Source organism: Panulirus ornatus, chromosome 68 (assembly GCF_036320965.1).
Source record: "Panulirus ornatus isolate Po-2019 chromosome 68, ASM3632096v1, whole genome shotgun sequence".
In the NCBI taxonomy this organism is placed as follows: Eukaryota; Metazoa; Arthropoda; class Malacostraca; order Decapoda; family Palinuridae; genus Panulirus; species Panulirus ornatus.
In genome coordinates this window covers 15,032,827-15,047,826 of record NC_092291.1, presented here as the reverse complement: position 1 = coordinate 15,047,826, position 15,000 = coordinate 15,032,827, and the positions used below count along the sequence as shown (strand labels likewise).

The 15,000-nt window shown below is 42.6% G+C and overlaps 1 protein-coding gene across 1 annotated transcript in view; it reads right to left on the bottom strand.

Moving 5' to 3' along the window:
• Positions 1–15,000, bottom strand: part of LOC139747350 (protocadherin Fat 3-like) — a 269,421-nt gene that overhangs the window by 140,504 nt on the left and 113,917 nt on the right. Inside the window, exon 2 of the mRNA XM_071659558.1 lies at positions 249–354. Coding sequence (XP_071515659.1) covers positions 249–306 — 58 coding nt within the window. The 5' untranslated portion in view covers positions 307–354. The remainder of the gene's footprint in view (positions 1–248; positions 355–15,000) is intronic.

The following is a 15,000-nucleotide window of genomic DNA, read 5'->3' as shown; positions in this document are numbered from 1 at the left end:
GAATCTCCGCATGATATTGGAACTAATTCTCTCTTTCCTCATTCAAGTGTTTTACAGTGAAAGACTTCGAAATGGTTGTTACTCTTTGGTTCTGTTGACCTAGTTCATGGTTCTGTCAATACCATTTCTCTCCTATAGCTGTGGTTCATACCTCCAGAGAGGTAGACGTGTTATCTACCTGACTCAGTTGCTCAAAATTTGGCGGCCTTCACCATCATTTGAGATAATGATAAAACTTGGCAACTCACCGTTCGTCAGCTGTTCGCCCAGGGGTATGAGCAGGGGTACCAACACGTTCACCGCCATCGTGTTGGTGAAGAGATCACGACGCACTCGTTGGTAAAGTTGGTAAACCTGGTAAGAAAAACGGTTCATATATTAGCATTGAAAAATAAAGAGATGTGAATCAAGTATATATATATATATATATATATATATATATATATATATATATATATATATATATATATATATCCCAGGACCACAGGGCAGCATCCCAAATGATCCACGGCCTTTTATCTACTAGGTTGCGCTACAGTCAGTGGCATGGGGAGGATGAGACTTGTTTGAAGCTAGAAATTCATTGACGAGAATGTACTTTGTTTCGTCCACTGACCAAGATACAACCTACAACAGCTGGAGGCCAACAACGCGTATATATGTATCCATCAACTTGCAAATTGTCGCGGGACCCATTTTCTAAGAAAGGGTACTTTGTTACCCCGGGATCTCCATTCCAGAGAATCCTTGGCTAGCCCAAGGCTGCGCTGCTTCCTGTTTTAGCAGCGTAATACCAGGAACAGACGAAAATATGGCCTCATTTGCTCTCATTCATTCTCTAGCTGGTCTGTGTAATGGACCGAAGCGAAAGAATGCCATCTGGAGTCAGGCCCCAGCAGCTGAGCCCCATTGGTGTCTCCCGCACCGCTTCACATGCTCTCAGGTCATTTGGACGGCTCGTCGCTCTTCATATACCAAATCGCTTCAGTTTACTGTAACCCATCCTCCAGAGTGTTTAAGCCCTGGCAGTTTTAAGGTCTCTTTCTCTTCATTCTTCCATTCTCTCTCTCTCTCTCTCTCTCTCTCTCTCTCTCTCTCTCTCTCTCTCTCTCTTCTCTGCCGTCTTACCACCCCCCTCTTCTGCCACATGGGTCCTCTTTGCCAGTTCTGTCTTCGCTCTTTGCCAAGGGCTCGTACCAATTCGCCACATCTTGACCAGCATCCATACAACACCGTCGGGAACTGCTGTGCCTCCTTGCACACACGCCTCCCTCATTCTACTGTAGCTTGGGATCACTTCGGAGTTAGAGGAAGATAAAGACTCTCGTGGCATGGAAATTTTTGATTGAGAGCCCTCGTCGGTGATGTTGCTTTGATTTTGATCGCCGGTGACGAGAAGTGAGATGACGATGAAGTCATCTAAGCTCGGGACTACGCTAGGTTAGTCCTCTGACTACACGATGACTTAACCCCCACCCCCTGACTGTGACGACTTGAGTCCTTGAGCATGACGACTTCACCCGTTGAGGACGACGATCCCAAGTCCGTCGGGGAATGAGAGACATCGCAATCAAGATTTGGAGGTGGGAGGTCGGGGGCGGGAGAGGGGTAAGGATTTGACGTACCCCTGCAGGAAGGACGCATGACTGTGGAGGTAACAGATGAGCCAGGATGAACAGGAAAGGATACACTTATGCCGCATTCGTCCGGGATATAACATTTTGAGTGCGTTAGGAAGTTTGGGTGAAGCGGTGGGTACAAGACCTGGAGGGTGAGTTGAGAGTTTGGGGCGAGTGAGACACTGAGTTAGTAGTGTGAGTAAAAGTTTTGCTGGCCCGATAAAACCTGGGGAACTGAAATGTGGTTTAACGGGTGGTGGAGAAAGAGAAAAACGGAGAATCTTCAGTAAGACGACGTATATAATGAAGAACTGCGTTAGCAGCCTTGAGCACGACGGTACGACCCTCGTCTACGATGGTGAGATCATTAAGAACGACGCTAGTGGCCCGAAGTACGACGATCCTTGACGTCGACGTTACGACCCTTGGGTCACGTCACAGGTTAGGCCATCTGACCCAAGCCTTGACTCGTACCGTCGCGCTCAAGGGATTAATATTTACAATACTGAAGAGACAGAGGCCTACTGGCAGGCTTGGTACATAACCTCGGTAAATTTCGTTATAGATATTTATTCATAAACGTAAATCGTCGTAAAATACTTTTGCTTAATATTTGGAGGCGGTTAGCGTCTTCTGACAAAAGTATTGGAACTTAAGAAGTAAAGGGGAAGTCTTCTTAAATCCTATTGGCGACTGATTTAACACAATTCTATAAACGTTTTTACTTAAGGTTGTATTCGAAGACTTTGCTGTTAAGGTCCAGGTGGTGGTTTAGTGAGGCGTTGGTGGTGTAAACTGTGGCAGCGGTGGCGAGCCACTATGTCCCCATTATGTGTCTCCTCTACGTCCGTGCACCCTTGTAGCCCAGACGGGCCATTGTCCTCCATAATGGACCAGCGACGGGACACCCCTGACACAGCAGCACCAGGGTATAAAATGTCCCATTCTTCCCCCTCGCCCTACGCTAGCTGGGAGAGGTGTGGGGTTGTGAGGGAGAGGGACGGGTTGTGAAGCCTATGGTAGGGGAAAATGGAAGGGAGAGAGAGAGAGAGACGTGAGAGGTGTCATATATACAGCTGATAAATTACTGATGAATTTCGTACTTATTCTAGGAAAGAATCAGCTGTCTTTACACCAAGTGAGTCTTCACCAACTTATTTGTGCTGTTATTCGGTGTTTACAATGGATAAAGAACATTGTATACCTCTAGGTTGAACGAGATGTTTGTGTTTATGTAATTAGAATTTAGAACGAGAACTCGATCAGCCGTATGTTTAGAGATGAAGGTCATGAAGGCCTTCCACAGTCATGTTTGGATATGTTTGTATCATCATCGCTGTGGTTGAAAACACAATCATTCTCTAGATATCTTGGTATTCCTACCTTGTGTGTACCAGTGGGAACTCCAGTTAGATTGAGGCATATATATATATTGATATATATATATATATATATATATATATATATATATATATATATATATATATATATATATATGTATGTATATATCTCCACACGTGATGCCAGAGAGCCCTACCTACTTTATGATTCTCCTGCGCCTCATCGAGCCAGCTCATGGCTGATATTCCTCCCCAAAACATTGTTATTGCACCGTTTGGCCAGCAGGATCCTGACCACGGTGGCTCTCTTATGTCCTGAGATAATCACGTAGCCTCGTCCTCAACGCCCTGGGGCACCAAGACGCCGCAAGTAAGCAGGAAAACCGTATTGGAGGGAGAGAACTCTGCATCTGCCACGTTCGCCCAAGCCTCGTTCTCTTCCCCCCCACAGAGAGGAAGAGCTCATCTCACAGCACCTGCTAGCACCCTTCACGCTAGGGATTTCCTCCTGACGTTTCCAGATTTCCCCCTTGCCAGGCGGAGGATCGACCAAACAGACTGTCCATATTGCTAAGGCCATTCACCTTCCTGGCTCCTGTCTGTACAACGTATGAGAGTGCATCCGCAGCAGCGAGGTGGCTGACCAATATTGGAATGAAACCTTGAGATGAAATGGGTTTTGCATTGGGGCTTGTTAGACGGGCAGAAGTCAAAGGTGTGAGGAAATGTAGTCTTGATACAGCCGAAGGCCCGGTGGCAGCGGGAGAATCCAATCTTCTTGGAAATGAAGGATCGACGTTGGGGGTGCCTGGTGGTGGTTACCATCTGCATTGGGAGGAACTAACTATACATGCGCTCCCACCCTCAGTGTGACCCATCCTTTCAAAGAGAGAGAGAGAGAGAGAGGCACGCGCGTACTGAATCCTTGGTCATCCATCAGTACGTTTTCTTCCTACCTGAGGCCGGGACGCCTTGGCTCATGGTTCAGGGTCACCCTTCAAGTTTCTCACAGTCAGTCAAATGGAAAACGCGTGTGAAGGAGTCGGCTTTTGACGAGGCTGTACCATCGTCAGATGGGAAACCAGAGTACAGTCTGGTCAAAGAACCTTTCGCCTCAAGGGAGTCAGTCTATCCTGCTCCTTCTGCTGAGTGAACCCTTGGGCTACAGGAGTCCCTGAAAGGGTACGGGGGTAGTAATTATGAATGAGTGGTGCGTGGGTATATATATATATATATATATATATATATATATATATATATATATATATATATATATATATATATATATATATAAATCTAAATTCACAAAAGATGAGTGGTGATGGCAAGGCCACACCCTCCACAAGAGGACCACAAAAGAGGCAGTGACCTAAGCGCCGGAAGGAAGCAGGAGAGGAAGACGAGACCAAAATCCTATTTGAAAAGAGACGAGGGTTTGAGGAGGAGGAGGAGAAGAGCTGGCTGGACAGCCGCTGTGGGAGGAGTCAGAGGACACGAGAAGCTAGCGAACTGAATGGAGGCTCCTTTCTCGTCCGCATACACTCACTCACTCACCCACACTAGATCTTCATCCTGCAGTGAGGGAGGGAGAGTACTGCGATGCATGGCCGGTTATGTCCCAGTGGAAGGGAAGAGAGGTGGCATGTTTAGGGACGCCATCTCGAAATGGAGCGCGGCTGCTGGTGGGAGAGCTGCAGGAGGATGCCCTAGGACCATTGTTTTTTTTTGTGTATACGACTTAGTAGAAGGATTGAACTTCTACCATGATATGTTTGTGGATGATGTGGGGGTCATGAGGGAGGAATATCACAATCGAAGAGTGATGCGTCAGCCTGCGATGGGACCCAGACAAACTCTTAACATTGGTGAGGTTTAGCCTGAGTGAACGTGGAGTACTGAGCAGGAAATAAACTGCAGGAATCTATTAATGAAAGAGACTCGGGGAGTAGACATCGTCCCCCAACCTGTATGTAGGGGATTATTGAACAAACTATCTACTGGCTAGTATTGGAATGGCATATTCGTCTCAAGTTTGTGAATAGATGAGGTCCAGACGGGGGACGGCAAAGATTGAACCTGGAGGATGATTAAGAGAGCTAAGTAACGGGGGAGAAATGTCAGGAACCTCAAATCGAACCACATTCTTTGACTTCGAAGAGTAAAGGCGTGACGTGATAACCTTTTCAGTTGCTGGGCGAAGCCCAGCGGGAGGGGCGCGTACGTGGAACCCTCTTTCGTTCAGGGGTGAGAAGCTGCCTAAAGATATATGCGTGAGGTTTCACCCCAGTGGTATAACTGTCCACTTAATAAAAGAAATGGTTTGGGATCAAAATCCTTGGGCTAATATTTTTTTTCTACACGCTCGATGATGGAGACGTGGGAGATTTTACTCTCGTTAGCCGAGGCGCCCTCATTAATGGGGGAGGGAGAGGGGGGGGGGCGGGGGGTCTGTCTGTCTGGGTCCATGGTAATTGTGAATCTCTCTCTCTCTCTCTCTCTCTCTCTCTCTCTCTCTCTCTCTCTCTCTCTCTCTCTCTCATGGGACAATCTCCACTCAGTCAGAGAGCTTCTTGCGAGATATCTAGCCGATGGTGCATTTTGCCTCATTGGCCTCCCTCATTGCCCTGGACCCAGCACTGTGAAAGCAAAATCTGCATATTTGCTCCAGTGGTCAGTATGCCAAATCGAACCCTGTCAAGACGGATTTAAAGGGAGGAGGGGAGGGTCTCTCTCCCCCACCTTCTCTCTCTCTCTCTCTCTCTCTCTCTCTCTCTCTCTCTCTCTCTCTCTCTCTCTCTCTCTCTCTCTCTTTCTCTCTCTGTGTGCCCTGCCGTCGAAAATTCATGGAAAGATGTCCCGGTCGCGTAGGTAAGTACTCTCTCTCTCTCTCTCTCTCTCTCTCTCTCTCTCTCTCTCTCTCTCTCTCTCTCCAGTTGCAAGTATATATCTGTGGAGCAGGTCTTCCGATAATTTCTTTTTTCCGACAGTGCTGACCAACCACTTCCCACATTTTCCTGCCTTGGAAAAAGGGAAGCTTAGGTACATATATGGATCTGTGAATGTATTTCAGACACAGTGGGGACATAAGTTACCCTGGAGGTGTATGTGTGTGTGTGTGTGTGTGTGTGTGTGTGTGTGTGTGTGTGTGTCTGTGTGAGGAAGGCTGGATCTCGCTCACTGCCATCGCTCAAGGGTTTTGTAATCCAGGTAATGAAAAACTCCACATCATATTGATTTTAAAAGCTCTTAAATTATATATATATATATATATATATATATATATATATATATATATATATATATATATATATATATATATATATATATATTAAAAGATTTGGAATAGATTTTAAGCGTGATTTTCATCTGCTTTCGTGTCCAACGTAATGTTGTGAGCGAAGCCGTTGTAACTGTTCTTGGCGGAGCAGTAACATCATACCTGTTAAGTGGGCAGTAACGTAACACAGTGCTACACGCTAACATTAGCAGTGAAATTGCTTTCGAGTCGGTGTGTGTGTGTGTGTGTGTGTGTGTATGTGACTAGGCAAATATGTACTTGCACAATTTTAAGCACAGTTTTGTATAAGGGTTAGATGAGGATATTTTATATTTGTATATCTGTGTTACATTAAAGGTTCCTTTATTCACTAGACCCCATGACATAGACTAGCGTTCCTGAATATCGGTGTCCTTGTTTCTCTATACTCTCTCTCTCTCTCTCTCTCTCTCTCTCTCTCTCTCTCTCTCTCTTCTCTCTCTCTCTCCCTCCCCATCCATCACCCTCCCCTCCATTCTGCCCTGACCATGAGACCCGTAATGTGAGGGGGGAGGAGAGGGGTCGGTTTTAGACTAGAGAAGCAAGCAAGTCTTGAGCAACGAGAGAGCCGTAGTGCTTTTGAAACTAGCTTTATTATGGTCCCTCCCTCCACACAACATGCGAGGCAGACTTCACTGGGGCCAGTCGATATTCAACCATCTGGACATTCCGCTGGTGTGGTGTCCCATGTGAATATCATAACCTGGTGGTCAGGGTCATAACTATAGCTCGAATGTGTTGATTTACACAAATTTTCTTTTTTTTTTATGAATTATGCAGTTTTTTTTTTTTACAAGCAGCTTTTTTTTCTTTTTTTTTTTAGAATATAGCAATAAGATAGTCGTATATGTATCTATACATTCTGTTTGTTTCAATACATTCTTTATGTGTCTATACATTCTGTATGTATCTATACATTCTTTATGTATCTGTACATTCTTACATTCTGTATGTATGTATACGTTCTACATAAATGACTTACAGTAAACATTTGTATGCGTAGGTTTCCACCAAACTGTCGAAATACGAATGTATCAGATGTCTGAGTGCTGTATCTGCCTCCCTGATCTGTCGCTTTCATAGACTAGGGATAGTGGGTGATCATGTGTATCTATATATTTGTGATTTGTATTGTGAATTTTGAGTTGTAGGATAAGCTGTAGAGGTAGAGGAAGAGAAAGACAAATTCAGTGAGTAGAGAAACAAGCAGGGAAAATTATAAAGACATTTGTGTATGAAATAATTAAGCATATGAATGCTAGAGCGAATCAGGGGAATCGGTAGATGAACTGTTTAATCAACAGATGTATTTTTTTAATGTTAGCTCGAGCAGTGCCCTAACCAAGGCCATTTCATCAATGCTATATATATATATATATATATATATATATATATATATATATATATATATATATATACATATACATATATATATATATACACTCTAGCCTGAGCCACATACCCAATTTATCGACTAACTCCTCGGGAAGGATGAACAGTTGGATTGCATGTGTACCAAATGCCGCAACCAAGATTCGAACCTATTCTCTCGACCCAGGCGACCCGTGAATGCGACAGGGTCAGGGACGCTAACCGCTACACCACGGAGTTCCACGAGCGATTGATTGGATAGTTGATTATAGGAAACCAGACAAGGAAATCCTCACGTATCCAACCCACTCCCCAGGAGTTAAGAGAAGAGGCACGGATAATCCCCACTGTCTCCTTTCATCCTCAAATTTCAGAGGGACGCGCGCGTGTGCGTGTGTGTGTGTTTTGTTTCCACCGAAGATACCGTTCTGTTGTTTGTGGTTACTACCACACAGTTGTCACAGAGAATGGTAGTTATGGTCTCGACCAGCGGGTGTACTGGAGTTAAGTCTGGTGCTCTAGCCTTAGTGACCAAGTAGATTACAACCAGAGAAAGACGATATATATATATATATATATATATATATATATATATATATATATATATATATATATATATATATATATATATATATATATTCCCTGGGGATAGGGGAGAAAGAATACTTCCCACGTATTCCCTGCGTGTCGTAGAAGGCGACTAAAAGGGGAGGGAGCGGGGGGCTGGAAATCCTCCCCTCTCGTTTTTTTTTTTAATTTTCCAAAAGAAGGAACAGAGAATTGGGCCAGGTGAGGGTATTCCCTCAAAGGCCCAGTCCTCTGTTCTTAATGCTACCTCGCTAATGCGGGAAATGGCAAATAGTTTGAAAGAAAGAAAGATATATATATATACATATATATATATATAGACTTGTCGGGTTACTGAATGGCATTCATCGCTGTAAAGCTACGATAGATTCCAGGTGCGTCACGTTCCGATCGCGGAAAGATAGGCGAGTGAGTTGCGAGTCTGCCTGTGTGTGTGTCGTCAAGTGACGATACAACAACGTATTTGGTATCGTCAGCTTGTGAAGTCGCTGCTCCTTTGCCCTCTCGAAGCGGACGCAAGAGAAAGGAAAGAAACAATCCTCACGAGAGTAGAGTCTCCAACCTAAACCACTCCACTTTTGTTGGGATCCCCGGAGGGCAGTTCGACCTATATACCTGCAGTGTCAGTTTAGGAATGAGGGAACACCTCCCCAACTGTACACGCTCAATACGACGAGTCGTTCGTGTGTTGAGCGCTACAATACAACAGCGGATTATTTTCTTTTTATTTTCGGTGAGCTCCGTGCGTCTCTTTCCACTTGCGTCCACCAGCTCCCTGTGGTGTTGTGGTCGCCATACTGTTAATAAAAGTCCCCAGAAATAAACTTTTGAGGAGGAAGGAGGGAGGAGGAGGAGGAGGAGGAGGGGCAAGAGGCCATCATACGTCTGGAACAGCTGGTTAAGGCGTTCCAGCTAGCGTGTAATTCATGGAGGAAAATTCTTAAATGCCTGGAAAACTTTTAAAAGTTCTCGAGAGGTGGATGGTGTTCTCTGGAGAGATAGTAGCGGTTGTAGTTAGAGCACTTACTGTTTACTCTTGGGTATGAAGACTTACACACACACACACACACACACACACACGGGGGGAAGATCGTGGAAATATTTTTCACAGCATGACGAGAAATGACGCTGAGCAGACGGCTGGGAAATAAAAGCCAAGGGGAAGGGCTGTACCACGCCGTCATACTGACGCGTATGAGGGACGCGGAGAACTGAGTGGTTGTACCCTGCACGCCAGGCCCTTCCCTACTACAGGACCGACACCGTCATACTAGCAAGTATGAGAGGGACTGGGGTGTGTGTGTGGTTGTACCATAGGAGGAGGGGTTCTTGGCAACCACAGGGACTCACACCGTCATATTGGTAAGTATGAGAGGGACTTGGGAGGGTAGTGTATCCTGGCTGTCATGGGGACCCACATGGTCATATTAGCGAGTGTAAGATGTACAGTGGGAGGGAGGTTATACCACAGGAATGGGGGTAGGTTTGTCTTGGTTATGACGGATTACCGTCTCATATTCGCAAGTATGAGGGTCTAGCGGGTATGGTTGGGGGAGAGGAAACGGGAGCAGACAAAACACATAGTTACGGACGTTAGTGAAGGCCGTGCTTAAATTTGTGTTCATTTTTATTTGTAGATTGATTAAGTCACACACACACACACACACACACACACACACACACACACACACACACACACACACACACACACACGTATAATCTGTGACAGTTTCTCTATCTACGCATATATATATATATATATATATATATATATATATATATATATATATATATATATATATATATATATATATATATATATTTGTATGTATGTATGAATTTCTGAGTTATGACAAGACCATTGCCAGAGTCACCTGTGTTTGTATCACATGTTTTATGAACCATTTTGAGCAATATTTCGACACTAAAAATAAATTAAAACGTTCACATGTGTCGACCCCATCGTGTTGCGGATCACTGAATCAAAAACGCTTTTCGATAGCGGGCGACACCGCGCCTCATCCAATCAGTGTAACAAACCAACGTTTTTTTTGTCTTTTTTTTTTTTTAACCTTTGCACTTTTTTTTTTTTGTAAGAATCTGGAAATAGTTCTAAAAGATTTGTTGATGAAATGGATTTTTCTCTTCTTTAATATCTTCTTTTATTATTAGTGGAACTGATCTATTTGCGAGATGTATATATCTCTAAACGCGCCCGCTCGTGCATACACACGCGCGCGCGCACACACACACACACACACACACACACACACACACACACACACAAATAAATAATGTTTACTCTTCTTGACTTAAAAATACCGAGAGGAGGAGGAAGGCGGATAAATTTCTGGCAGAAGTTAAAAGTGAGCCTAGACCAACATTTTACTGCAAATAATCAAATATGGACACTGAAGAGGTGATTAATTTCTATCAGTAGAAAGAAATGAAAGAACGCGAATTAAAAGAAACATCCGTATGATTACTGACTTCGGAAATTGTCCATAATTAACCTGGCTTATGTTGGTATTAAAGTGGAAAATCAGGCTCGATTTATCCCTCAGTGCGTAGATGAGAGATTGGGTTGTGCGGGTCAATCCTATGATTTGTTATACGTATCTCGCATGTTGTCTGGATGGAGTCTTCTTCCACAGAAAGTACGGGGAGGAAGTTGGCGTCTGGAGCAGTGGTTTGAGAGAGAGAGAGAGAGAGAGAGAGAGAGAGAGAGAGAGAGAGAGAGAGAGAGAGAGAGTACAGTCGTCCAACAATACTGTACTGGGTGTTTATATATTCTTACACATTCTGATTTACATTTATAATATTTTTACACATTCTCATTTACATTTTCACACATTAGTTGGTAAGTCTGTGAAACGTGTGTTGTTCGTAAATTCATATTTGTTGTGTTTTTGAGATGCTTCTTTGTTAAATCCTCAGAAATTAGATTGTTTTTTTTTTGACTTAGGGAAATGTGGCTGTATAGGTCGATCGCTTTACGTGACTGAAATGATGGTACGTAACATTATCACTTTGTTTATTGTGGTGGTTTTACTTCAAGCATGTACGTAGCTCCATATGGCTCATGGTTGTGTTCATGAAATGTGGAGTTTGAAATCTAATATTGCCTCATTCATTTAGGTGGAAATCATGGTTAGTGAGAAATTGTATACATTATAATTACATTATAATTTTTACATAATTACATTATGTATACATTATAATTACTTAAATGTTAGTTGGCATGTCCGTAGAATTATATAGTGTGGGTTTCGTTACACTTAGAGTTTACCACGGTTTAGCCTGTGGTCATAATTATTTCTTAATGATTTAAGCTGTATTTTAGAGCTTGGTTTAGGCTGAGATTTGAGGGTTTATTTGTAGTGATGATCGACTTAAGTGTAGGTGCGTACTAGCAATGCTCGTACGTTCGTCTGCCAACAGAAGTGGGACTAGTAACACACTAATATCGTACTTTTAAAGTGGGGGATTTAGGATTTATGATAAGGGCATCGTTCCACTAACGTTAAAAGTAACAGGCGTACTTTGTATTGTGTTGTTATGTTACAAAACCAAAAAAAAAAAAGAGAATAACCAAAAATTATGAGGTCGAAAAGCAATTTGAGACAACGAATTGATAAACCCTTCCATGAGAATTACCAACTCGGTCCTGTGTTTGGCAAGGAAGGAGTGGTCGATCGTAAAGCAATACTTAACTTTGCAAGAATCGGTTTTTTTTTTTTTCTTTTTTTCACCTTTTTTTTTTGGCAAGGTTGTAGACGAGGCCAAGAATGGGTACAATAACAGTCTCTCGTAATTGCCCACTTGCTCACCAAACATTCCTCCCCCCCCCTCCCCCAAGGAGGAGAGAGAGAGAGAGAGAGAGAGAGAGAGAGAGAGAGAGAGAGAGGGAGAGAGAGAGAGAGAGAGAGAGAGAGGCTATTGGAGTGCTTGAGCGTTATTGGACCTTAATGATGTCTGATACTGGCTTTCCTGTTGAGGGTTTCAGGGGTATAAACAGTAGATCATATTAATGGTGGGGAACATTTGAAGATGTCTAGAGAATATTTGTCCTAAGAAAAATATTACCTTTATTTTTTCCATTATATGTATATATATATATATATATATATATATATATATATATATATATATATATATATATATATATATATATATATATATATATTGACTAGTGAAGGCTCGTTTATTTTGGTGTTATCTAATTCCTCTCAAATCTCACAGTAATTTTTATGCCCAAAGAAAGACAAGTTTTTGAAGTAAGAGCTGGAGATAGAAGAGAATGAAGATCGAAACAGAATGAGGAGGATGAAGTAGTGAAAGAAAGGAAAAAAGAATTAAGCAATACATGATCATAATTTGGAGCAAATGAAAGCTAATAAAATGATGAAAGAGAAGAGAAAGAAGATGAACTAGGGGTGGTAAAGTATAAAAGAAAATGGGATTCGTAGAGAGAGAAAAAAAAATATTTACAAAGGGACAAAATATTAAAAAGCGAAAGTAAGAATTTGGAAAAAGGATAAAACAATAACGAATTAAACTGAGACCGTACGACACTTAAACCACAGGAAGCGAATGAGGGAGTATTGTATAGTGGGGTAATAGGGAAGAAAGGGGTAATAGGGAAGAAGGGGGTAATAGGGAAGAAGGGGGTAATAGGGAAGAAGGGGGTAATAGGGAGGAAGGAGGTATGATAGGGGAGAAGGGGTAATAGGGAGGAAGGAGGTATGATAAGGTAGAAGGGGGTAATAGGGAGGAAGGAGGTATGATAAGGGAGAAGGGGGTAATGGGGAGGAAGGGGATTGATAGGGGAAAAAAAGGGATAACGATAGAGGTGAATTTGACCCATCTGGTACCACCAGGTAGACCATTATTAATGGAACCCTTTCCTGCAGAAACGTCTCAGGTGACTGTAACACAATGATTCTGACCGGCTGGGGAGGGGAGATGACACACACACACACACACACACACACACACTTACACACACACACACACACACACACACACACACACACACACACACACACACACACACACACACACACACAAGCTCGTTCTGGGGCATGAGGAAACGCCACTTCTCTGTTTTTTTTATTTTCATTTTCTAGTTGAGACAGTTAACCCAGCTGTTCATCCACCCCTAGGGGTTGGTCGAGAGAATGGATACCTGCCTCAGACCTGGGCATATATATATATATATATAATGAGAGCCTCAGCTGTTGTTTATGAGCATTTCATACGTCCGTTCGAAGTAATCTGAAATCATTGAGCTGAACGAGACGTGTACGTAACATCAATCATCAACTAATTAACATCACAGATTGAAATTATCGATAACACTGTATCTGCCTAAGCCATCATTAGTTATTCGTAATAGCCAAGATTAGATATATATATATATATATATATATATATGTATATATATATATATATATATATATATATATATATATATATATATATATATATATATATATATATACACGATTATCCACTGTGTAAGATTTATTTGATTGGTGGAATGCGGTGTGTTCGACCTTCGCCAACAAAGGAGGTCTGCCCCCATCCGAGCGTTGTCTGTCTTTCAGAGTATCACAAGATAATTGACTCGTGGTGGTGGAGCGAAACAGATCATTAGGCGGACACATGACATCTGAGCTCGAAAAGTCTCCTTTGTCGCTTCATGTCACAGCACAATAGTAATCTGTAATTGCAATGTAGATAAATGTATCTTAAAGGTATAAAAGGTAATCTTTTTTAAGATATTCCAATTCTCACCTTGTGTTTGGTCAGAGAGCTTACTTGTCATTGCTTTGACTGGGCGTTTTTTCCTCTCTCAGTAAGGTCTCAATTTCTTTATTGGTATAAACTTTTAATTCTCTTGATGTTTCCCAATGGAAGAAAACAAAAAAGGCCCATTCCATCTTTCACATCGTGTCGATCGCCCTGGAATTCCTTTTGTAAATTGCTGAAGACGCGTTTTGTATGATTGGATGTCATTTAGAGAAATATCCAATACTTCTGCTGCACCTCTGAAAATGATGTCGTAACTGAGGCAAGAGTTGCACTGGAATTTGCTACCAGTTGCCTTGACAATACGCGCCTGGAATCACGTTGGAGAACTGTATATTTCCCAATTTTCAACTGGATGCTGCCTCGGATTAAGGGGTATCAAGGAGGAAATTGGCAAGCTAGGATTGGACAGATCCCAGGAATGACTTAACTGATTCGAACGTAGGGGAAAATACATATTCAAACCTACATTTGGAGAAATACAGTCAAAACGTGTGCTAGGAGAGGCTCACTTTCGTTTACATGCTTCCGTCGATATACACGTACATATGCCTTTATTTTTAAACATATAGAGGTCCTAAACGTACACTCACACACACACGCGCGCACACACACATACACACACACATACACACACACACACACACACACACACACACACACACACACACACACACACACCTTAAGAGAAACAAAGAGCTTAAAGGGAATGTCCAGAGAAGGGAACTGAATATACGTACCAAAAATTTAGGGGGGGAGATGAGTTACAGTGAGAGGTTGTAAGCCATATATTTTTTTTTTAATTCTGAAGGAGAGAAGGGTAGGGGGTGAGTTCATCACTGCCGTGTCAGACTAATTTGATAACGTCAGCAGTGAAAGTTTTTGTCCACTCGATGCAAAGATAGATCAGCCTGAGGTCGTAACGTGAGATAAGACATAGTTGTCAGAAAAG